A 25,170-nucleotide genomic window follows, 5' to 3' on the forward strand; every position below is an offset into this window, starting at 1 on the left:
AACAAAAATTTTAAATTTAATCTCTTCAAGTAAAGTTTAATTCAAAACCCTATTCCATAAAAATTTCATGTATTAAGGTTTTTATGATTGTACTTTTAAGTTTATAATCATTTTCTATTAATAGCACTTTCTAAGATAGGTCTTTTTCACTTTTTGTTTTGCAGATAGCACTATAAAATGTAGGGATTCATTGAGAGATTCACCTAAAAAAAAGTCTGAAAAGAAGCAAGAGCACATCTTGAAAGATGTAAATAAGGTTGTATTTTAAAATGTTCACTAGGTATAAAGTTCATACAATGTTAATTTTAGAATATTCTTGTTTGAAATCTAGGAACCAAAGTATGTTTTCTATTAAGAATTCCTTGGCTATGGTAGTGTCTTTCAGGAAGATATATAGTTTGTGTGTTTGCTCTAATTCAAAAGAACAAGAGAACTCCAGATTCCCTCTTGTCCCGGACCTGGGAGCTTCTCTTCAAGATTGGCTATTTATGCTCATTTAACAAGGGAATGAAAACCTGAGATTATGGAACAATCTAATAGTTCAATTCTAACCAGTCTTTCCAGTCCTTGGACAGGACAAGTGAAATAATTATAGGACATGCTGTATTTGTAGTTATTTATCAGTATTTATACTGGTATTTACAATTTGCAATTATTTGTCTGTATTATATATCAGGACATGCTGAGTATCTGAAGTATCTGAATCCAAGCTTGCTACTTGGATTCTTAATGTAGTGGTTGGAGCAGTGGCATAATCACATTATCCAGTTCTTTGTCCATGTCCGTGTTGCTTGAAAATGATCTGGGATGGTTGTTTATGAGAATGATTCCCATGGAATTTTAGCCCCATAAGAATACATATCTTGCTAGCATACATATTCTTTCTAAAAAAAATTTTTTTACAGTGTGTTAAATCCTCCGTGTACTGGCCAACAAAGAGGGGAATAACCATATATGCTGAGCCAGATGTACCTGCCACGAGGTATGATTTGAAAATTCAGTGTAATTGAATAGATACATGAGGGCAATATTGTTTTACATGGTGTTCTACATGACTGGTGATAGGAAAGGATTCGTTTTCAGTAAAGAGTGACCCTGGAAATTTTTATTCAACCTATATTAATTTGAAAAAAAAGCATAGAACAACTGGTTAGTAGCACAGCTAACCACAAATTGGTAGTGGCTGTAGGGTCTCTGTGTTACCTTGTTGGACAAAGTTGTTTCTGTGAGATCAGTGCAGTAGAATTTTCCTGCTGTAAAGGCTGGTATGTGCAGGGCAGGTGGTAGTACACAGTGGTGGAGGGCAGAGACGGGCTGCTGCTGAGGAGTGTCTGAGGCTTTGACCAAAACCCTGTCCACATCAAGTGGCAGGCTGATGATGTTTGTGAAATCACAGAGAAGTTGTACTATTGCACCATGTCACAAATGGTGTAAGATCTTAACGTTGTGTGGTTCATTCCTCTCCTCCTGGGCTGTATGCTCATGTTGTCCTACATTTCATTTATATGTTCTTTCTACAGCCTAGGCTCTAGTATCATTTGTACCTAAATAGTCAGTGGTCTTTTGAGAGATTTAAGTAAAGAGAAAGGAAAATACCTTCAGTGTTTACCTGTGTGGTTACCATCAGTGCTTTTCACTGTATGTGTGGATCCAGATCTCCCACCTGATATCGAGCTTGTCCCTGAAGAACTACCTTTACTGTTCATTATATTGCAGATCTGCTGGTGTTCAATTCTTTTGACATTTACATGTCTGGAAAAATTATTTCAGCTTCATTTTTGGAAAAAGGGTATTTTTGCTAGGTATAGAATTCTAGGTTGACTATTCTTTTTTCCCTGTATTTTAAAGATACTGGTGTACTGTCTGCTTGCTGCATGATTCCCAATGCAAAAGCTACTGTCATCTTTTTCTTTGTTCCCGTGTTTGCAGCATATCTTTCTCCTCTGACTGCATTTGAGATTCTTCTGTTTGTTTCTGGTTTGAGCAGTTTAACTCTATATGCCTTGGTGTTGTTTCTTTCCTGTCTGGTTCTTGTACTTGGTGCTCATTGAGGTTCTTCATGTATAGGTTTCTGTCTTGCATCAGATTCGGAGAACATTTAGCTGCTACTGTACAGGAGTTGTCTGCATGTGTCTCTTTCTCCCGTCCTTTTGAGACTCTGATGAGACAAGTAGCACACCTTTTGATATTGTCTGAAAGGTCCCTGAGACTTGGCTCATTTTTTTTTCCTTTTACCCTTTTTCCTTGCTATTCTCCAGAGCAGTAATTCTGCTAAGGTATCTTTAACTTAATTGAACCTTCTGTCATCTCCATCCTGCTATTTAGCACATCTGCTGAATTTTTAAATTTAATATATCGTATTTTTCCATTCTAAAATGTGTCTGATATTTTTTATAGTTTGTATTTCTTTGCTGAGAACTATAGTTGTTGCACTCAAGAGTGCTTGCCCCTCCCTCTCTTTGGGACCAAGGTTGCAACAGCTGCTTTAAAGTACATGACACTTCCCACTTGTCTGCCATCCTGGGGTTCCCACCTACTGGTCGTCTTCTCCCTTAATAGTTGATCTGGTTTCCCTGGCTCTTTATGTGTTGTGTTCTGGATATTTTGAATATTATGGTGTGAGACCCTGGTTTCTATTCAAATTCTCTGGACAATGCTGGCCATGGTGTTTCTGTTTATTTTAGTGGTAAGTCAGGGACCCCATTCACGTGCCAGGTTCTGGCTCTGTTTGGGTGGTGACATGAGCTTTGCTTGGGGTCTGTTTTGAATGTTCTTAGACCATGAGGCAAGCCTGGGACTTCACAGACAGGGATGGGGGGCCCCCTCTCTCTAGCACACTCTTTTTTTTTCCGGGATTTTCTTCACATTGACCATTTTCTAGATGCTTCCTCTGTCCAAGTAGGTGGTGGCTTTTCATGGAGAAATGGCTACACAGTTCTGTATGCTTGGGGCCGCTTGTGGAGCAAAACAGCATTGTAAATGAGAAAGGAAAGAGATGGAGGTTCCCCCATGTCTATGGACCCTGGGCCCATTTCCTAGATCCTTTAGAGAGAGGGAGTTTGGGGTGACAGTCCCCTGTCATCACTGCAGCAGCATAACTGAGCTGGCCTCGGGGAAGGGCCAGGAGAGGAAAAGGGAAAAGAGAAGTCAGTCGGTATAGCTGTCTGGCCTGTGGCTCCCCTTCCTGCTTCTCTGGCTTGAAATAGAAGGTTTCTCTCAGTGCTTCATGTCGGCAGCCGCTGTGTGGTTCTGTGTCTGGGGCCGGCCTCAGGCCAACACCAGAAGACAAAGGAATATAAAATTCCAGGGAATTCTCCACGATGCTGGCGGTTTCTCTCCCCTTTGGTTCTGCACTTTACATGGAGTTTCCTGCTGAGGTCAGATGAGAGACGGGCTGTGGAGGCCTTATGCCGTCTTGGTGATCACCGGCGCCCTCAGTGTGGTTTTTGTCCTTAGAGGCAGTGTCCGTTCTCACAGAAATAGATCTACTTATGTAGAGGGACTCACTCATTTGTGCTACTTACTGGGAGTTTTCTCCCAGAAAATAAAGGCATTTTCAGGATTGGGGCAAATGGGCTTAGAAATTTCTTTTTAAAGATTTTATTTATTTGACAGAGATCACAAGTAGGCAGAGAGGCAGGGAGGAAGTGGGCTCCCTGCTGAGCAGAGAGCCCGATGCAGGGCCCAGTCCCAAGACCCTGAGATCACGACCCGAGCCGAAGGCAGCGGCCCAACCCACTGAGCCACCCAGGCGCCACAAGGGCTCAGAGATTCTAATGAATGTTTTTTGGTTCCTAGTGCTTTATGTCAGAAGCCAAATGAGAAGCCATTTAGGTTGGCCGAGAAGAAAGAACACAATGAGAAGAATGGCTGTGTGAAGTATGAATTTTTTTCCTTGTTCTAAATGTTTTATTGAAATAATTGTAATAAAATTATAAGCAGGAAGATTTTACATATGATTTTATTATTTATTTCAAACTTGCATTCCCATGTGGAAAATACACCTACAGCATCTGCTGTAGGCTTTGAAATTATTTTTCCTGTTCACTAGGGTAGGTTTTTCTTGTAAAATCTTCATTTCACTGTACATAGTCATTTTTTTTAAAGATTTTATCTATTTATTTGACAGAGAGAAATTACAAGTACACTGAGAGGCAGAGAGAGAGAGAGAGAAGGAAGCAGACTCCCTGCTGAGCAGAGAGCCCGATGCGGGACTCGATCCCAGGACCCTGAGATCATGACCTGAGCCGAAGGCAGTGGCTTAACCCACTGAGCCACCCAGGCGCCCCATAGTCATTTTTTAAAAAAAATTTTTACTTATTTGAGAGAGATCACAAGTAGACAGGCAGGCAGAGAGAGAGAGAGAGGGAAGCAGTCTCCCTGCTGAGCAGAGAGCTCAGGACCCCGAGATCACGACTCGAGCCAAGGGCAGCGGCCCAACCCACTGAGCCACCCAGGTGCCCTGTACATAGTCATTTTCTGCCTTCCCATTCTGATCCTTATTCTCTTGGTTAAGTTTTATGAAGCAATTTAGATATAGTTGGTCTCTGGGGCTGTTGATCTTCTGTGGGTTTGCATCTACCACCTTCTCGCTTCTCTCATGCTAATGGGGTCTTCCACGGGCTGGAGAAACTATATAGTTACTTGTAGTATGGAACTGGGTGGTGGTTTTTTGTTTTTTTCTGGGAGGGTGCTTTGTTTTGTTACGTCTCATCAGATTCACAAAGAAATATTCACTGAAGAGTTGTTACCAGTAGAGTAGTAACTTTATTTCATATTTGTTTAAGCCCTGAAGCATTCTCATACTCATGTTTATGATTTCTTACTATACCAGCCTAAAAACACTATATCCCAAGTAACTGGCTGCTCCGAAGTCACCACAGTGGCCTGGAATCTGGGACAGTTGAGAGCTGTGTCGGTCGCACTGTATCCACTGATCAGCCTGGGATGACTGCGGGGAGGGCATTGACTTCAACACCATTTGGGCTGCCTGCCTCCTGAAGCCTGGGCCAGGGGCTGTGGAGGTGGCCCTGGAGCCCACAGATCTGGGGGTGGCTATCAGGGCAGCTGTGTTGACCCCCTCCTCCCAGGGAGTCCTCCACGCTACTCCCCAGAGGCTGTGGGGCTGCATGGGATGGTTTTCCCTGGAAGAGAGATCTTGCGTGACCCATGCAGCTCATTTCTTATTTTCATTACATTAAATTATAACTTGAAAAGTCACCCTGAGGTACTCTCTTGCCTTTTACTTTTATATTAAAAGGTAATATTTTTCTCTCCTCTTGGGTGAAATGCCCTTTACTTAAGACCCATTGATTTAACTACGGCGGTTACTCTGCCGGTGGTTCAAGATTATGACACAGAAAGGAGAAAGCGGTGGGTTTCTCAGCAACGTGAGGTGACCTGGTGATCACGCAGTCTTTCTTCATGTTCAGAACAGGTGTTCCTGGGATTGGCGGTGCTGTGTCCACAGCCCGGGGGCCAGGGTTCAGGGGCAAGCACCATACTGACCTGACTTCTGTGGCCTTTGCAGCGTGCGCGTGCACACACACACACACACACACACACACACAAAACAGGACAAAAGGGGACGAGCAGTAATTGCATAGCTATGCCTTGGGATATATGGTTGACCCTTGAACAACATGGACATTTGAAGTGCTGACCTCCCACACTGTGTGTTAAAAGTCTGCGTATAACTTGTGACCCACTCCAAAACTTAGCTACACTAATAGTCTACTGTTGACCAGAAGCCTTACCAATAACGTAGTCAGCTAACATGTGTTTGTATGTTTTGCTTATTACATATTGTCGTCTTAAAATGAAGTATGCTGGAGAAAAGAAAATGTTACCAAGAAAATCATAAGAGAAAGTACGTTTTTAGTACTGTACCGTAATCTGCACATAAGTGGGAGTGCACAGCTTAAGGCCCAGCTGTATGTTTCATTTTATCTCTGTCAAGGAAGAATTAAGATTATAACTCAGTTGAAGAAATACTAACACTCCTTTCTCCTTCACATTGCCCTTTTCACTACTTTATAGATTGTTGCAGTTTTTAAATCCTGATCCTTTGAGAGCTGATGGGATCTTTGATCTGCAGCAGGTATGACAATCCTACAGAAAAAATTAAAAATCCACAACAACTCTTTACTCTTTCAGTCTCTCTCCTTCCTCGTCTGGATTTGAGACGAGAAGAGAAACCCCCTTAGGTAGGGTCTCTCCCTGAAGAAGACACCCTTTTAGAGATTTTCCAGTGAATTATTGTTTTAGAGACATTGTTATTATTTGGCGGGGGGTTGGGGGGTTAGTAGGTGCTCTTCCTTTCATTTTGGTAGTTTAGGTGGGTTTTGATGAGCATATATACCTCAGCTGTCCTTCCTTTGCCCAAAGTGGTTGACTTCCTGCGCTGGCAGGGTTGGGGGGCGCTGTGTGACACAGGGTTAGGGCTCTGCCAGTGGGCAGGGCAGGGCATCTGCCAGAGGGCATCTAACAGGCAGGCGTGCTGTCTCAGCTGCAGAGGCTGCGATCTGGCTCCCAGCAGCCCTTGGCCGTGCTCCGGAACAAGATCGAGCCTTGTTTGACCGTGGACACAGCGCCGCTTTCGGCAGACCTGAGAAAGGTAAAAGTGCTCCTGAAGGCGGGTTCCTAGAGGAATGCTCACCTGTTGTAACACAGGAGGATTTTTAGGAAACCCTTCCAAGGCTGCACTTGAGTCATTTCTTGGCCTTTGAAATCCTCTAAGCTTTTGTTATTAAGTTTTCATGTGTTCTTCAGGTTAACTTCCTATAGGTGAATAATATTTCTTTGGCAAAACCACTTGTATAACTCTTCATGCTTTTCTTTTCTTTTTTAAAGATTTTATTTATTTGACAGAGATCAGAAGTAGGCAGAGAGGCAGACAGTTGGTGGGGTAGGGGGGCAAAGCACGATCCCTGCTGAGCAGAGAGCCCGATGTGGGGTTCGATCCCAGGACCCTGAGATCATGACCTAAGCTGAAGACAGAGGCTTAACCCACTGAGCCACCCAGGTGCCCCTCTTCATGCTTTTCTGAGATAAGTTTTCAGATGCATCTCTGGAAAGAGGCTTATAAGGAGCAACAACTTGCCAGGGAGGTTATGCTATATTTCCAAGTGTTCTTCTCAAAACTGCTTTCAAAGGGCGCCTAGGTGGTTCAGTGGGTTAAGCTTCTGCCTTCAGCTCAGGTCATGATCCCAGGGTCCTGGGATCAAGCCCTACATTGGGCTCTCTGCTCCGCGGGGAGCCTGCTTCCCCCCTCTCTCTCTGCCTGCCTCTCTGCCTACTTGTGATCTCTGTCAAATAAATAAAATCTTTTAAAAAAAAACCAAACTGCTTTTGAGACCTGCCATTTTAGTTAGTAAATTGATCATGCATGCTTATCTATTTCCTTCTTGATTCAGAAAAAAAAAAAAAAAGGACAGAAAGAAGCTAAATCCACAAGGATGAATTGAATGAGAGCGAAGTCTTTAACGGCCTAGAAATTTCCGCAGGCTTTTGGAAGATGGAAAACAGGCAGCAGAGTGTGGCTGACTAGTAGAGGAAGGAGATGTAGGGGCTCCGAGCTTCCCTCTTCCTGAGTATCCGCAATCAGCGTCTCGGGAAGGATGATCTTTCTGAAGGAACGGAATGACCCTAGAGATTTCGTTCAGATGAATTCTTCCAGTGAAGACACCTGCTCGCTGCCCTGGCTTCCTCTGGGGGGGGGGGGGGCACTCACAGTGCCAAGCTCTGCACTGGCCACACTTCTTCCAGCCCGCTTTTAGTGGGCCACCTCCCTGCAAACAGACGTCAGGGATCCTTAGACATTTGACGAAAGCTCCCACCTAAAAAGAAAATAAAAGCATTTAAAAAAAAAAAAAGATCAAAATAAAACTCTGAAGGAAACAGTGTAAACAGTAGAAAAAAGATAATGCAGGACACCTGGGTGGCTCAGTTGGTTAAGCCGCTGCCTTCAGCTCAAGTCATGATCCCCGGGTCCTGGGATCAAGTCCCACATAGGGCTCCTTGCTCAGTGGGGAGCCTGCTTCTCTCTCTGCCTCTTCCTCCTGTCACCCTCCTGCCACCCCCCTGCCTGTGCTCTCTCTCTCTGACAAATAATTTTTTTAAAAAGATAATGCTACAAAATAAATACCTTCAGAGATAAGTATTAACACTACTTACAAACGGTAACTGGGTGTTATAAAAAAGGCCCAGAGGATAAAAATGGTTCTTGGAAATTCGGAATGCTGTCAAGCAAGAAACCAGCCAGCAGCTTGGAGGGAGAAAATGGAAACTATCAGAAAGTAGAGCAAACAGACGAGACGGAGATGGGGGAAACAATTTGAGGGTCATTTCAAGGTCCAGTCCCTGAAGTGGGGGTTTTTTAAGAAGAGCAGAGGAAGTGGGCAGAAAATTATAAGAGCAACACACAAGAGATTTCCAGTCCTCATGGAAGGACTGAACAAATTAGATTTCCCCTCCCACGAGCCCAGCACAGCGAGGGGGCAGGATCACTCCAATCAGGGGCGCTTCCCAAGGCATGAATGGCTTCAGGCTTGCCTTTGGTAACACCAGAGGGGTGCCGATCCCGACTTTCTGGTGAAAAGTTCTTCACAATCTTGATGTCCACCGAAAACTAGCAATGAAAACATTATCAGACATGCAAGAGCCTCTCAAGAATTGACTCAAGAAGGACGCTCCGGAAATATGTCCCCCACCAGAGCAAGACTGTCAGCCAGGAAGGATGACCGGTCTTGCAGACATGAGGGACAGTGCCAGGAGGCCACAGGGTGATGGCTGCATGAGGGACACCCAGTTGGTGGTCTGCGCCACTCCTGGGGCTCAGGGCTGGGGGACGAGGACATCACACACAAATTGTGCTCGTGAGGTCAGCCTCTTGGAACGTAGGGTCAAGTGTGGCTGGAGAACTCTTTCTGTTGCCACACTTGGGAGGTTTTAGTGACCATTACATAGAAAAATAAAGGCACCTTTTTTTTTTTTAAAAGATTTTTTATGTATTTATTTGACAGAAATCACAAGTAGATGGAGAGGCAGGCAGAGAGAGAGGGAAGGAAGCAGGCTCCCCGCTGAGCAGAGAGCCCGATGCGGGACTCGATCCCAGGACCCTGAGATCATGACCTGAGCCGAAGGCAGCGGCTCAACCCACTGAGCCACCCAGGCGCCCCAAGGCACCTTTTTTTTTTTTTGAAGTTTATTTAAGCAATCTCTACACCCAGTGTGGGGCTCAAACTTGTGACCCCAAGATGAAGAGTTGAACGCTCCTATAACTGAGCCAGCCAAGCACCCCAATAAAGGCATGTTTAAAAAAAACCCACCTTTGTAAGTAAAGCCTGATGTACTCACAGATTATTGGGAGGAGCCACATCCTTGCTTTGGTGAGCTCTAGGCACCTGGTTTTAATTTGGAGCCTAGAAAAGCAAGCGTCTTAGAGCAGGAGTTTGGTGCTGAGAAGACACGCAGGGACTTGTCAAATGACGTCTTAGAAAATACCAGAATAAGCCGTGTGTAGTGGCTGTTGGGGGGGAGGGGAGGTGAACAAAGAGATGGAGATGTGTTTCCTGTGCTTCATTCGTGCTTTTTGGGGGGCTGTTTTGCAGGCTCTTCAGAGAAATAGGTTCCCGGGACCCAGCCACACGGAATCCTACTCTTGGCCACCCATCGCCCGGGGCTGTGACGTGGTGGTCATCTCTCACTGTGGAAAAAGTCCCCTGCTCTACCTCCCACCAGTGCTTACAATTCTGCAGACGGGGGGCTGCTACAAGTCTTTACCAAGCAGAAACGGAGTAAGTTGAAGACTGTCTTGTTTCCACCACAGCATGGCCTAAATATTTATCTTTAAATTTTACGCTGAACCTTTGATGAAGTTTGGGTTCCATTACACATTTGGTTTCCATGACAAGACTGGAACTTACCAGACTCGTTGATTCTCTGACACTGATTCTCCCCCTGAGTCCCCTTTGAGGACATCGGCTGAGCCCAGAGGTTTCTGGCATTTGGGATGAATATGTAGCTTATAAACTTCTACTGATAGAAATCCTCTGTGACAGTCCCCCTGGGCGATGGTCAGGCCGTGCACGGTTTTCATTGTTCCATAGATGAGAAAATCCACTTCATCTGACAGGTGAGACGAGGTGGGATTAGAATTTAGATTTTTCTGTCGTTGTGTCCCCCATTCTTTTAATGATTTCACAGCAGCCCACACTGCTGCCGAACCCTACTTTATTCTTTCCGTGTGCGGGAGTCTGCAGGGAGTCGTGAAGGGTGCTGGAGAGGACAGCAGTGGGACGTGGGGTCAGGTGAGGGTGCGGTAGCGAGCCCTGCTTTGCGGGGTCTGGGCTGTCAGGCAAACCACGTGCAGAAGAGTTCTGTCTCAGACGTGTGTCAGAGGACACGGTGCGGACAGCTCCATCTTCATCAGGTGACAGACTGTAGGAAGAAAAGACAGCGCTGCGTGTAAGAGAGATGCTCCTTTTCCTCCTCCTGCCATGTGGTTTTAGTGCTTGCCCTTTGGAAATCTGGGTCGGCTGGGTTATTGTGTACTGATCTCCCATCTCCATCCCTCAGTGAGCAGCTGACCCCTTGTGGACCAGCTGCTGCTTGTGTTGGGATAGAACTGGGGCTGGGCCAGAAATGATGTCCGGGTCTTACCTCTTGTGTCCTCTGCTTTCGCCACATCCCTGTGGTCCGCCTGCTGTTAGGCCCGGTGCCCAGAAGCCGGCGCCCACCTGGATCTGCATGCAGGAGAGGGGAGACTTGTTCTGGTCGGCAGCCCATCGAGGGCATGTGTCCGGGAGGGTGTGTGGCAGGCTGTGCGCCCTCGGGAGATAACGGTGTGCGGTCTGCCCTCAGATACCCCCTAAGGAAGTGATGCCCTTTTCTAAAGCCCTTTTCAGGAGGCACTTAGTTTGCCTGGTCCCTGGGAGCAGGAGCCCTGGAGCCAGACCGCCTGGTTCAGATCCTGTTGCTCCCAGCTATTTAGATGTGTGGTCTTGGGCAACTAGCTTCACCTCTCTCTGCCTCACACCCCGCATCTGTGATGTTGTAAGGTGATAATAGGTCCTACCCTGTGAGAGTCTTTTAAAGACACAGTGAATTACTATTTGTGAATATTAATTGGTGTAAGCTCTAGAAGAATCTGAGTCCGTGTGTCTAAATCTATTCTAATGAAATTATATCTTTTCTGACATCCAGGATAATGATGATAGCAAATGAGTTAGGTAGTGCTTCTCCCGTGCCAGGAGACGGTCTGCATGCTTCAGCATACACTAGGTTCAATTCCTGACTTTTGCCCCAAATTATGTGAATTTGTCTTTGCAGCCTCTGGCAGTCATCGTGTGTCCTGGGTGGAAAAAGGCTCAGTTTATTTTTGAATTACTGGAAGACTATAGCACGTCCTCCAGGCCTCTTCATCCCATGTTGTTAACAATCGGACTCCACAAAGATGAAGCCAAAAACATGAAGCTTCCAAGGGGGTGTAAGCATCCTTTCCAAGCTGTTTGGTTTCCCCTGCAGAGGGCAGTGGAGGCCTGCCAGGCAGGCGCCGCTACTGACCGGGACACGGGCTTGTGCAATGGTGTTACCTGTCCTGCTACACGTGGGACCTCACTGTCCCTTACAGGCAGGCACAGAAGGATGAAGGTTGGACCTTGGCTCACAGCCTTTCCACTGAGAAAATGCCATAATCTCCTTTACCCACTATTTATCGAATACCTCCTGTTCATTAGATGTCGACCGAGCCCCTGCCCCTGCCTTTCAGGAGCACAAACACCGGTGGGAGCCCAGGTGTTAGATAAGGACAGGTGTTGGCCTGGACAGGTAGGCCGCACCCCTCCCCCCAGCAAGAAAAACCGTTTTGTGCCCCATTAGACCGCAGGTCTAGAAGTATGTGGCATCTTAGCAAAGGAAGTGTGAGGAAAAACCTGTGGAAAACCTGAATGTTCATCATCTTCTCTTTCCACACGTAGGTGAGGTTATCGTTACGACACCCCACAGCCTCCTGAGATTTCTCAGATACCAGAGCTTGTTATTTCTTAGACTCTGTCATCTCATCTTGGATGAGGTAGAGGTGCTGTTCTCTGAAGCTAGCAAGGAGGTAAGTGCGGCCTCCATCCGAAGTCATTATCACTCAGAAATAAGCGTATATGCGTCTGAGGGCTTACCTGCTTTTAGGAATCAGGAGAGGACGTGTTTATTGGGGAGGTGGAGAGCCAGTTAATCTTGGAAGATTTTCCATTTAACTTTTATAATTTTGAAGAGAGTTTGTCTGAAATTTCCTTCTCCAATTTTTTTTTTTAAGATTTTGTTTATTTATTTGAGAGAGAGTGAGTGGCAGAGATAGTGAGAGCATGAGTGAGTGGGAAGGAGAGGGAGAAGCAGGCTCCTCACTGACCAGGGCACCTGATGGGCTCAATCCCACGACTCCGGGATCACGACCTGAGCCGAAGGCAGGTGCTTAACGACTGAGCCACCCAGCATCCCTCCTCCTTCCCAAATTTTAAAGTTCTCTTTGAAGAGCAAAAATTCTCTGGTGAGGTTTTCTAAAGTACTGATATTTTAATGATTATGGAAGCAGTAAGTTTTATTCTAGAAAATTTGGGTTATAGAGAAAAATACTTGAAAATCCCCAACATCCATTGTGTTACCCTTGGAGGTAATCACTATTCCTGTTTTGGAGTAATCCCTGTTTGTAATACCTGTTGTAATTTATAATTCTAAATCCCTTTTATAATTCCAGTTGATCCGCAGAACTGACAACATCAGGCCTTACTTTATGGCTAGCTCATAACTTGCATTTTCAGTAAGCGGTGTCCTGCGGTGTGATTCTTTGCTGGCCATAGCCCAGTATGGAATCCTGCGGATATAACATAACTTTTTTAAATGGTCCGATTTTTGGACATTTAGCATCGTTTGTGTGTATGTCTCTAAAGAACATAGGTCTTTTTTGCACATTTCCCTTAGGGTTTATTTCTAGGAGGGGATTAATGAATCACAGACTTTGAACCCTCACAGGAAGGCGTTTCTTGGGCGCAGTGTAACAGGATGACCACAAGCATTTCATCTGGCAGCAGTGATGTCCCCACGTTCAAGTCCAGGCTTTGTCGCTTACCGACCGTGTGGGCCTCCGCAGGGTTTGTGAATGTCTCTAAAGCCTCAGTTCTGATTTGCAAAGCTAATATCCAGTATACCGCACTGTGCAGTTGCCTCTCCGAAAGCAGAGACCCCCGTGGACAGCGTGCGCCCCACGCCCCGGGCAGGGGAAAGCCTTAAGCCAGCTCTGATTTTCAGTCGGCGTGTTAAACGTGGCCTCTCGTGTGAGCTTCACGTATTTCTTGATTACTTGTCAAGCCGAGCGTTCGTACTGGCTGCTTGTACAGTTCTTCTCTGGGTAGCGTTTTCATTTTCTTTGCTTATTTTCTGTTGGCAGGATCATCTTTTTGTAGCCTGTTTGTAGACCTTTTTAATATAAGGATGTTAATGCTTCGTTATATATGTTGCACATTCACGCAGATATTGTTTGTGTTTTATTGTGTTTATATTTAACATTCTCTCCTTTTAGTTTTTCTCTTTTGTTTGGAAAGGACTTCCCGCACTCTGACAACCGAAAGTGTACAATTCTTTACCGGTCATGTTCTGTCAACCAGTTATTATCCCCTTCTAAAATGAAAGTGGAATTAATTCTACTAATTTTTTTTTAGATGTTTGCTATACTAGATAACTTTAAAAAAAATATTGACATTGAAGAAAGGGAATCTGCACCACATCACATTGTTGCTGTGGGCGTTCACTGGAGCGGACACATAGAACAGTTGGTCAAGGAGTTCATGAATGACCCCTACATTGTGGTCACAGCCATGGAAGAGGCTGCTCTCTACGGCAGCGTCCAGCAGGTACAGGCTCGTGGGCGAATGGGAGGTGGGGGCTGATGAACACAAGCCAGGAGCCTTGGTTTCGTGGCCGCCTCCTAAAATAGTACAGCTTTAATCTCATGCACAATAATCTCATATTGATTTTCTGTATACTTTTCTGTTAAGATCTCACTTACCGATGAAAAGTGAAACTGGTGCACCTCAAATGTGTTTTTAAAACCACTTTGTTGCTATATTTCATCACCAGGTAGTGCACCTTTGCCTAGAATGTGAAAAAACCTCTACTTTACTCCAGACTCTAGATTTCATTCCAACTCAAGCACAAAAGACCTTGATCTTCACTGGTTCTGTAGCTGAAACAGAAACCGTGTGTAAGGTGAGCCCATACAGTGCCCTTATTGTTTGTTTAAACCATGATGGAATCTCGAAATCATCAGAGAATTACCGGTAGTTAAGTATTTGACAGGGGGTAAGACGTTAGCAGTTGATCGTCAGTCAGAAGAGACTGGGGCTGTGGAGTATGCATGGCAACAAGACAGGACAGCGGGAGGCCTGTCCTCGCGTGGGGGAGCCGAGCAGGTGTTCCCCAAGGAGGCCAGTACCTTGTGTTTTGTCACTGAATTGATCACATTCATTAAGAAATGCCAGTGACTTCTGTATCCTCTGTTTAAAAACATAGAGACAGTAACACCAAGAGATAGACTGTGTGGCCAGAAAAGCCACTAAGCTGGTGACAGATTTGTTTAAATAATCTAAATCTGCATGGATAGTAAAATGTAGAAATGAAGCCAAATACAAATTTAAATGTAAGAAGCAGGGCCTGCTGGGTGGTGCAGTCAGTTAGGCTTCCAGCTCTTGGTTTTGGCTCAGGTCTTGACCATAGGGTCCTGAGATCGAGCCCCGCGTCAGTCTCCACGCTCCCGGGGAGTCTGCGTGAGATTCTCTCTGTCCCTCTGCACTTTGCCCCTCTCCCTGCACCGCCAACAAGTGTGCGCGCGCGCGCTCTCTCAAATCTTTTGAGAAAAAGATTCTATAAAAAAATTAAAAATAGATAAATCAGGAGTACAGCCACCTTTCAGTGATGATGAAGCGGAGGTGTCGGGACTGCCTGGGGTGTGCTGGCACATAAGTTGGGTGTGTGTGTACATACCTATGCATACGCGTGTGTGGGTGCTCGCGTTATTTGAGAAAGAAGGAAAATGGTTATGGCAAAATGTTGGCTTCATTTGAGCAAGTGTTTAGAAACAAACTATAGAATTTTAGAAATATATTTCTTTCTGTTTACAATCATCTTGTTCTTAAAAGTTGTAGATCAATGAGGTAATACCATCACAGATAATTTTAAATGTTTTATACTGATAATTGTTGATGGAGCAATTAATTTCAAGCTTATGTTCCTGACTGTGAACTGGTCTATTTGGTTTCATCTTTAGGTAATAGAAAGCAGTTCAGTATTTTGCTTGAAAATGCATAAAGAAGTGGTTTTTAATTTAAAAAGTGTTTTAGAACAGTGGAAGAAGAAGTTAAGTTCTGGCTCTCACATTGTCTTAGGTAAGTGTTTTAATTTCTACTTCCATTTAGAGAAGGCAGAGCTAATAGGAGTCATGTCTTCCATTTGTTTGTATACCTCATGTCCAAATTTCTCATCATTTCCCAGATTTACTGAGAATTTACTAGAAATGTTAATTTCAAAATGAAGGTTAAGCTCTGCCAAGATTTTGGTGTTGAGGCAAAGGCAGGGGCCTGCAGGCGTCCGAGCGTAGCAGCTGTGAGTGTAGGCCTTCACCCCGGGGTTCCAGCCGGAGCGTGAATGTGTGTGTGCCTATGATGAAATCTCACAGATGGTTGTAAAGTGCAGTGTTAGAGATCGAAAAGTCAGAATGTATAAAGGAAGTGAAAGATTGATGGACAGCCTAGATTTGTCATAGAAAGAAGCATTTTCCAAGCTAAAATTAGGGAGGCCACTTTTCTCACTTTTCTCTGGAACCTCATCACTGGGCTGTGGTGTTTTGGGGAAAAAAAAAGAGGAAGAAGTTTGTTGGCATCTAAAAAGTGAGATTCAGTAGAGAACCGTGTTGAAGTCCGGTTCCTGGAATTGCTCTGTAGTAAGTGCGGGAAGGCCGCAGCCTCCTTTGTGACCCTCGGACCCTTCTGTCCAGCCTTGACGGATGACTGCATACCACCCTTGGCCATCACCGACGCCACGTGTGTGATTCACTTCAGCTTTCCTTCCTCCCCCAAAATTTTTGGTGGACGCCTGTACTGCATGTCGGATCATTTTCAGAGTTCCATCGAGCAGGTTTGATGAACTTTTGTGATCTTTAAATATTCTGCTGGTATTTTCTGTGCAGTGACAAATTCAGAATCCACAAAGTTTTGTCATTTAGACTGGGGTGGATGACCTGTTGCCTTTATTCACCCCCCGATTTTAAGGGTTCTCCCGCAGAACAGGCGGAGAAGAAGACCAAATCCGTCTTGCTGTTGACAGAGAAGAACGCGTGCCACGTGGTCGGCGTCCTGCGCTACTTGGAGCGGGCAGATGCCAAGATTCCGTCGGAGCTGTATGAGTTTACTGCGGGGGTTCTGGAAGCCAAGGAAGATAAAAAAGCCAGAAGGCCTCTCTGTCCATATCTTAAGGCATTTGGTTTTTGCAAGTAAGCCAGTCATTTTTTTAAAAACTGGAAGGTAACAAGCCTGATGATTCACAGACTTGTACCCCTGGGGCAAATAATACATTATATGCTAATTTGAAAAATTGGAATGTACAGTAAAGTGCACAGTGATAAGTTTATTGCTGGATGACCTTTCCGTGTGTACACAGGATGTACACTGCCGCCCACCTCTGGGGGACTCCTTCCCAGTCTGCCCCCCCCCCCGAGAAGTAACCGCCCCCCACTATCTATCCATGCTGATGAACTTTGCTCGTTTCCCAACATTATGTAAATGGAGTTGTTCGTTCAACTTACTGTCTGCGACATTCCTCTATGGTCCTCCGTGCTTCGGATCAGTTAATTTACCTGTCTACTTAATGGCACGGGATTGTGTTGCAAACATAGAACACAGTGTATGTTTCTAGTCTCCGTTGATGGGCCTGTGAATTGTTCCCAGCTTTTGGCTATTACGAATGAAGCTGCTGTGTCTTTTTGCGGAAACGTACACCTGTTTCCTTGGGGTGTAGACTTTGGTGTGGGGTTGCTGGGCCACAGGGTGAGCACACATTTAACTTTTGGGAGGTGTGTGACTGTTTCACAGTCCCGTCAGCAGCAGGTGACAGAGATGCATGGCTCCACACCCTCCCCGACAGAGTGGTCCTGGGGGCATAGTGGCAAACTGTGGTTTCCATCTGTGTTTCCCGAGTAATTAATATAATAATGAATATTTTTTCACATGCCTGTGGGACATTTGACCGTCCTTTTTAAAGTGCTTGTTCAGGTCTTTTGCCCATTTTTTTTTTAAAGATTTTATTTATTTATTTGACAGAGAGAGATCACAAGTAGGCAGAGAGGCAGGCAGAGAGAGAGAGAAGGAAGCAGACTCCCTGCTGAGCAGAGAGCCCGATGCGGGACTCGATCCCAGGACCCTGAGATCATGACCTGAGCCGAAGGCAGCGGCCTAACCCACTGAGCCACCCAGGAGCCCTTTTGCCCATTTTTTAAATTATTGGGTGTTACCCTTTTTCTTCCTGGATTGTTGGCGTTCTTTATTCATTCTAGATATAACTGCTTTGTCAGAGGTGTGCCTTGAGAAGATCTCTTCTTAGTCAATGGCTTGCTTTTTCACTCTTATGAGTCTTTTGATGAACAGACCTTTTAATTTTGGTGAAGTATATTCTGGTTGCTGTTATTTTGTGTCCTTAGGTAAGAAATACTTGCTGATCTCTAGGTCAGGAAGACACTCTTCTGTATTTTCTTTTTTTCTTCTGTATTTTCTACTGGAAGTTTTATAGACTGTTTTCACACTTGCGGGTGTAATCTCGGGTGAGTTAATGTTTGCGTAGAGCATGAGATATGGGGCAAGGATTACTTTTTCCTATGTGAATAGTCACTTGTTCCAGTATCCTTTATTTAAAACATCATTGCGTTCTCCCTGAATTGGTGCCTTTGACATAAACCAGATGATAACGTGTGGTCCACTTTTGGACTTTTTGTGTTCTATTGGTCTCTTTGTCCTTAACGCTGGTACTGCATTTTCTCACTGTAGCTTGTATTCTAGTGAGTCCTGGAAGCTAGTATGTGAGTTCTTCAACTTCGCTCTTCATCAGGGTTGTTTTGGCTGTTTAAGTCCGTGGCATCTCCACATGCATTTTGGAATAGGCTTGTCAGTTTCCTCAGAAACATTACCTGGCTTTTGAGAGCACATGTGTTGATGTTGTAAATCAGTTTGGAGAGCATGGATATCAGGAGTCGGGGCCTTCTCACTGATGCAGGCATGATGCCAGTACTTGATCAGTGATCGTGGGGACTGGGTAGGAGATGTCTGATGTATATCGAGTACATTGAGTTTCATCTTAAAATAACTATTGACATGAACTTTTTGAACTATGGTACATTAAAGAGGTTATTAGTAGTGATTTTGATTATGCTATTGACTTTTTAAGAATTTAAAAAATATTTTTATTAACATATAATGTTATGCTATTGAGTTTTGAAACCAAAGCTTTATTTCTCAGTTTGGGTTACAGAATGACTTCTGGTTTAGAGGTTAATTATTAGCCTTTGTTTTGGGTTGTTGTGATAAATTTCTGATTCGGAGTCTTTGTTTTCAAGTACATTTTGTTCATTTAAAGAATGTCTAGAGAAATGATGGAGTGACTTTAAGTTTATTTCATGTTAATTAAATTTTAGGACCTCTTTTCACTAATGTGCATGTTGTGTCATCTGAATTATTAAATATGGTTATTTTAAATTATTTAGAATGAAGGTCCTCTGATTTCAATTATAGATTCATTTTCCTGAAGAATAGTTTAAAATTCATGTTAAAAATTATTGTCTTATTTTTGTTTTTAAAATCCAGTTACTTTTTTTTCAGAGACAAAAGGATTTGTCCTGATAGACACCATGTTAATCTAGAAATAGACATGCCAAGGAAGTTATCCAACCAAGCCCTACCAACATTTGGATACATCAAAGTAAGTTCTGCTGCACTCTGTTCAATGACAAATGGTCATTTTAATGAATGTATTTCATTCTTTTTCTTTTTAGATTGCTATATTTATCTGATAGAGCAAGGGTGCCAGCATGTGAGCTTGGGGTGGCAAGGCAGAGAGAGGGAGAGGGAGAGAGAATCCTCAAATGACCCCCCCCCCCCAGTGAGTTTGGAGCCGGGGACAGGGATCAGTCCCAGAACCCTGAGATCATGACCTGAGCTGAAACCGAGAGTCAGAGGCTCAACTGACTGAGCATGTAGGTGCCCCTGACCATGCTTCATTCTTAAGCAGCAGAACAATAATGACACTTTTTTTTTTTATAATGACACTTTTAATGAACCACCATTGATCTGACAGGAAGCCATGGGTCCTTATAAGGTGCCTTATTTTAAGACTCCAGTTTATTTAGAAAACCAAGGTCAAATTGGGAACATAGATAAATACTATGTTAAAAAACTACAGTTAAAGGGTTTGTAGTTATAGTTTCAGAAAGTTATTTTCATCTGGGGACCACTAAAAACACTGCAGTGATAGCACACACATCTTTCCACAACATCCATGATTATTCCGTTGAGGAAATTTCTGAAATGCAGATAAAATTGCTAAGTTAAGAGTGTCACTTTCTTTTTGAATCCTTTTTGATACTCCTTCCTCTCTTCTTGAGTCCAAGACTGCTCTCTCCTTTCCGCCCTCTGTTTTCCCTGAGGCATATCTGTTCTGCTCATTTGCACCGGTCTCTCTCCCTCATTCTGTCACCTCATTTCAGAGTTTTTTAAAATTTCTATTGTTTTGTACATATCATTTATCATATATGTATCTTACATATTATTTTTTAAGATTTTAAGTAATCTCTACACCCAACATGAGGCTTGAACTCACAACCTGAGGTCAGGAGTGCTACACTCCACTGACTGAGCCAGCCATGTGTCCTATTATTTTCTTAATTAACGAGAAGAAAGGTAGCTTGTTTTGAAATGGAAGGGTACAGTTTTGGTCTGTCTTGTGGTTACATCTTTTCTAGTGGCTCTCTTTATCTGTAGGGATTGTCACTCTCCTTATTCTCTCTCTTGGTATGATTTAATAGGGATTTGACTTTGATACTTCGCTATGGCTCTTTTTAAAGATTTTATTTATTTGTCAGAGAGAGAGAGTGTGTGCACAAGCAGGGGGAGTGGCAGGCAAAGCAGGCAGAGGGAGAAGCAGGCTAGGCTCCCACCAAGTAAGGAGCCCGATGTGGCACTTGATCCCGGGACTTTGGGATCATGACCTGAGCCAAAGGCAGTGACTCAACCGACTGAGCCACCTAGGCGTCCTACTATGGCTCTTTTTAGATAAAATATATTTTCCTGAGTGTTCTGTAGTTCCTCAAGTACAGATCCTTTACCTCTTTGGTTAGGTTTATTCCCAGGTATCTTATGGTTCTTGGTGCTATAGCAAATGGAATCGATTCTCTAATTTCCCTTTCTGTATTTTCATTGTTAGTGTATAAGAAAGCCACTGATTTCTGTACATTGACTTTGTATCCTGCCACGTTGCTGAATTGCTGTATGAGTTCTAGTAGTTTGGGGGTGGAGTCTTTTGGGTTTTCCATATAAAGAATCATGTCATCTGCAAAGAGAGAGAGTTTGACTTCTTCATTGCCAATTTGGATACCTTTTATTTCTTTGTTGTCTGATTGCTGTTGCTAGGACTTCTAATACTATGTTGAACAAGAGTGGTGAGAGTGGGCATCCTTGTCGTGTTCCTGATCTCAACAGGAAGGACGCAAGCTTTTTCCCATTGAGGTTGGGGTACCAGGTGGTGGGTATTATAGAGGGCATGGATTGCATGGAGCACTGGGTATGGTGAAAAAATAATGAATACTGTTATGCTGAAAATAAATAAAAAATAAATTAAAAGTATATATTTTTTTTCCTTAAATTTTAGAAGGAGATGTGGGTCAGGGTGACTTTTAATTAATTTCAGAATTCTCATTCCTGTTGTTTCTTATTAAAAAAGTAGGAGACCTAGTTTCTGAGATTGTTAAGATCTTCTGGCCCTGTTTCCCTCCCCCACTTGTGTCTGACCCTTCTCTTCCCTCAGCTCTGGTGTCTTTGGGTGGATGGTTCTGAGACTCCGCAAGGCTTCAGGCTTCGCCCACTGTGGGAGTGGATGAACGCCTCCAGACTCAGTTGCTCTTGACCTACTGCCCCCCTCCCCCCAACCCCAGCCCCATATTTCTAGTGAGTACTTGTTGCTGCTCGTGGAGTTCCCCTGTGTTTGGGTCCATCAGATAGTGACGCCATGCGGGCTTTGTGATCTGGCTGGGTTTTCTTCATCTGCTATTTTGTTATTGTTGTTGTTTAAATTAATTGATATTTATTTATTTATTTATTTTTAAAATTTTCCTGAATCTATTTTCTTTTTCTTTTCTTTTTTTTTTTTTTTAAGATTTTATTTGTTTATTTGACAGAGATCACAAGTAGGCAGAGGGAAAGAGGGGGAAGCAGACTCCCTGCCAAGCAGAGAGCCCAATACAGGGCTCTATCCTAGGACCCTGGGATCATGACCTGAGCTGAGGGCAGAGGCTTAACCCACTGAGCCACCCAGGTGCCCCTGATATTTTTTTTAGAACAGTTTAGGTTTATAGAAGAATTAAACAGAAAATACAGAGTTCCCTCTACCACCCCCCCAACAAAAATTCTTCCTATTATTAACTTCTTGCATTAGTGTAGTTCACATGTGACATTTGATTGTGATATCAGCCAATATTGATACGTTACTTTTTTAAAAGATTTTATTTATTTGACAGAGATCACTTGTAGGCAGAGAGGCAGGGAGAAAGGGAGGAAGGGAAGCAGGCTCCTTACTGAGCAGAGAGCCTGATGCGGGGCTTGATCCCAGGACCCTGGATTCATGACCTGAGCCGAAGGCAGAGGCTTTAACCCACTGAGCCACCCAGGTGCCCCTTGATACATTATTTTTAACTAAAGTCTATAGTTTATGTTGAGATTTACTCCCTTTAGTGCACATTCTGGGGATTTTGCCAAATGGGTAGTGACACCTGTCCACCATGATGGTATCACTTAATTCTCAACACTGCTCGAAAGTCTCCCGTACTCCACCCTTCCCCTCTTCCCCAGAACTGGTAATCACTGACACTTAGCACTGTAAAGCCTTTTCCAGAATGTCATGTAGTTGAAACTATACAATACGTGGGTTTTTCAAACTGGCTTCTCTCACTTGGCAATATGCATTTGAGGTTCCTCCACGTCATCTTGTGTTTTTGTGGGTCATTTTTTATTGCTGAATAGACTGAATAGACCAGTTGATCCATTCACCTGTTGAAGGACGTCTTGGTTCCTTCCAAGTTTTGGCAGTTATGAATAAGGCTGGGAGAAATACTCGTATGGAGGTTTCTGTGGACACGTGAGTTTTCAACTCACTTGGGCGATACCAGGACGTGTGATTGTTGGCTCGTATGGAAGCCTGTTTTGGCTGCACCTTTTGCATTCCAGCCAGCAGAGAGTGAGGGTTCCCATCACCCCAGGCCTTGCCAGTATTTGATGTGGTCACTGTTTTGGATTCTAGCTGCTCTAGCAGGTGTGTAGGGGTGTCTCATTGTTTTAAATTCCCTGCTGATGGCTGGGCATCTTTTCATGTGCTTGTCACCCTTTTGTCCTCTTTGTTGAGTGGTCTGTTCAGGTTTTTTGCCCATGTTTTAATTGGGTTGTCTGTTTTCTTATTGTTGAGTTTGAAGGGTTCTTTGTAGATTTTGGACACCAGTCCTTTATCAGAAATATGTTGTGCAAAAATTGTCTCCCAGTCTATGGCTTGTCTTTTTGTTCTCACTATATTCTTCTGTGGAGCAGGAGTTTTTTGTTTGTTTGTTTGTTTTTATTTGTTTTTGCATGCCTATAAATCTTTATTTACAAAGACAGATGGTGGGCTATATTTGGCCCATGGGTTGTAGTTTGCTGGCCTCTGATTGAGAGGGTAAAATCCCAGCATTGAAGCTATCACGTACAAAGTTCCTTATGACCTGAGTGTGTCCCCCTTAATGATTCTTTTATTTTTATTTTTATATAAACATATAATGTATTTTTATCCCTAGGGGTACAGGTCTGTGAATCACCAGGTTCACACACTTCATAGCACTCACCATAGCATATACCCTCCCCAATGTCCATAACCCAACCACCCTCTCCCGACCCCGCTCCCCCCAGCAACCCTCAGTTTGTTTTGTGAGATTAAGAGTCACTTATGGTTTGTCTCCCTCCTGATCCCATCTTGTTTCATTTATTCTTTTCCTACCCCCCAAACCCCCCATGTTGTATCTCCACTTCCTCATATCAGGGAGATTATATGATAATTGTCTTTCTCCAATTGACGTATTTCACACAGCATAATACCCCTTAGGTCCATCCACGTTGTTGCAGATGGCAAGATTTCATTTCTTTTGATGGCTGCATAGTATTCCATTGTGTATATATACCACATCTTCTTTATCCATTCATCTGTTGATGGACATTTAGGTTCTTTCCATAGTTTGGCTATTGTAGACATTGCTACTATAAACATTCAGGTGCACATGCCCCTTCAGATCACCACATTTTTATCTTTAGGGTAAATACCCAGTAGTGCAATTGCTGGGTCATAGGGTAGATCTATTTTCAACTTTTTAACGAACCTCCATGCTGTTTTCCAGAGTGGTTGCACCAGCTTGCATTCCCATCAACAGCGTAGGAGGGTTCCCCTTTCTCCGCATCCTCGCCAACATCTGTCATTTCCTGATTTGTTAATTTTATGGAGCAGAAGTTTTTAATTTTAATGATGTCCAGCTTTCCAGTTGTTTCTTTCACTTTTGCTTTTGGCCTGTCCACAGAGTCCTCACAAAACCCAAGGTCACCTAGATTTTCTCTTTTGGTATCTTCTTCATCTGCTTTTATTTGGGGATCTGTGGGTAATTTTGTCAGTTCCATTGCAGAGTATATCCCTGGTGTTTGGGGTTGTTTTTTTTTTTTTTTTTTTAAGATTTTATTTATTTATTTGACAGAGAAATCACAAGGAGGCAAAGAGGGAAGCAGAGGGGGGTGGGAAGCAGTCTCCCTACTGAGCAGAGAGCCCGATGCGGGGCTTGATCCCAGGACCCTAAGATCATGACCTGAGCCAAAGGTAATGGTTTTACCCACTGAGCCACCCAGGTGCCCCAGGTGTTTGGTTTTACCATCTCATTGCTTTGTCTTTGGAGATTCAGAGAGAGTCAAAACATGTGACACTTCACCACAGCCACCGTCCCAGACCCTGTCAAATCAGACCCCCCACTTCTGATTGGCTGTGTTGAGGTACAGTTTGCATACAATAAAAATCACTATTTAGAAGTGTATAATTTGTTGAGTTTTGGTAAATACATACAATCATGTAACCACCACAATGAAGATATGAACATTTTCATGACCCCAGAAAGGTCCCTTGCTGTCAGTCCTCATCCCAGCCCCCACTCCCAGCAGCCACCGGACCTGCTTTCTGCCACTAGAGCTTTGTCTACTAGATTTTCATATTAATGGAATCATACAGTATGTTGTTGTTTGAGTCTGATTTCTGTTAATCACCTGTATTGTCTTTCTCGTGTTGAGCAGGATCCCATTACGCGCCTGTGCCGTGTTTGGCTATCTTTTTGCAAGTGGATAGACGTTTGGGTTATTTGCAGTTTCTGGCCACTCTGAATGTCTTGTGTTACAACTCTTTTTCGACCTACGGCTTCATTTCTCTCGGGTGAGATGTAGTGGAAATGCTGTGTCGGAGAGAGAGAGAGTGTGTGTGTGCGTGTGCACCTAAGAATCTGCCCAACAGTTTGTGCCATTTTACATTCACCCCAGTGCTGCATACAAGACTTCCGGAGGTCCACTTTCTCAACATGTGATATTCTCAGTCCTTACTTTTTGCCACCCTATAGCATTTGCAGGGATGTTTATTTGCATTTCTCTGAGGATAAGGAATCTTGGGCCTCTTTTCACAGCTTGTTTAGCCCTTTGTATCTGCATTATAAACTCTGTTTTATAGTTCCTGCCCAGTTTTTAATTTGGGTTGTTTTGTTGAGTTTTAACAGTTCTTTGTAGATTATGGATATGCTTTGTCAGATCTATTGCAAATATTTTCCCTCAG

General features: G+C 43.8%; 1 protein-coding gene across 2 annotated transcripts in view; it reads left to right on the forward strand.

The window, feature by feature from the left end:
- Nucleotides 1–25,170, forward strand: part of TDRD12 (tudor domain containing 12) — a 70,882-nt gene that overhangs the window by 31,093 nt on the left and 14,619 nt on the right. For both annotated transcript variants that reach the window (XM_059150992.1, XM_059150991.1), the window contains exons 9-22: nt 165–256; nt 906–982; nt 3,799–3,879; nt 6,040–6,100; nt 6,509–6,616; nt 9,612–9,797; nt 11,332–11,488; nt 11,979–12,106; nt 13,710–13,901; nt 14,128–14,256; nt 15,314–15,431; nt 16,040–16,179; nt 16,314–16,534; nt 18,909–19,008. In XM_059150992.1, coding sequence (XP_059006975.1) covers nt 165–256; nt 906–982; nt 3,799–3,879; nt 6,040–6,100; nt 6,509–6,616; nt 9,612–9,797; nt 11,332–11,488; nt 11,979–12,106; nt 13,710–13,901; nt 14,128–14,256; nt 15,314–15,431; nt 16,040–16,179; nt 16,314–16,534; nt 18,909–19,008 — 1,790 coding nt within the window. The remainder of the gene's footprint in view (nt 1–164; nt 257–905; nt 983–3,798; nt 3,880–6,039; nt 6,101–6,508; nt 6,617–9,611; nt 9,798–11,331; nt 11,489–11,978; nt 12,107–13,709; nt 13,902–14,127; nt 14,257–15,313; nt 15,432–16,039; nt 16,180–16,313; nt 16,535–18,908; nt 19,009–25,170) is intronic.

The sequence above is a fragment of the Mustela lutreola genome, chromosome 16, assembly GCF_030435805.1.
Source record: "Mustela lutreola isolate mMusLut2 chromosome 16, mMusLut2.pri, whole genome shotgun sequence".
NCBI lineage: Eukaryota > Metazoa > Chordata > Mammalia > Carnivora > Mustelidae > Mustela > Mustela lutreola.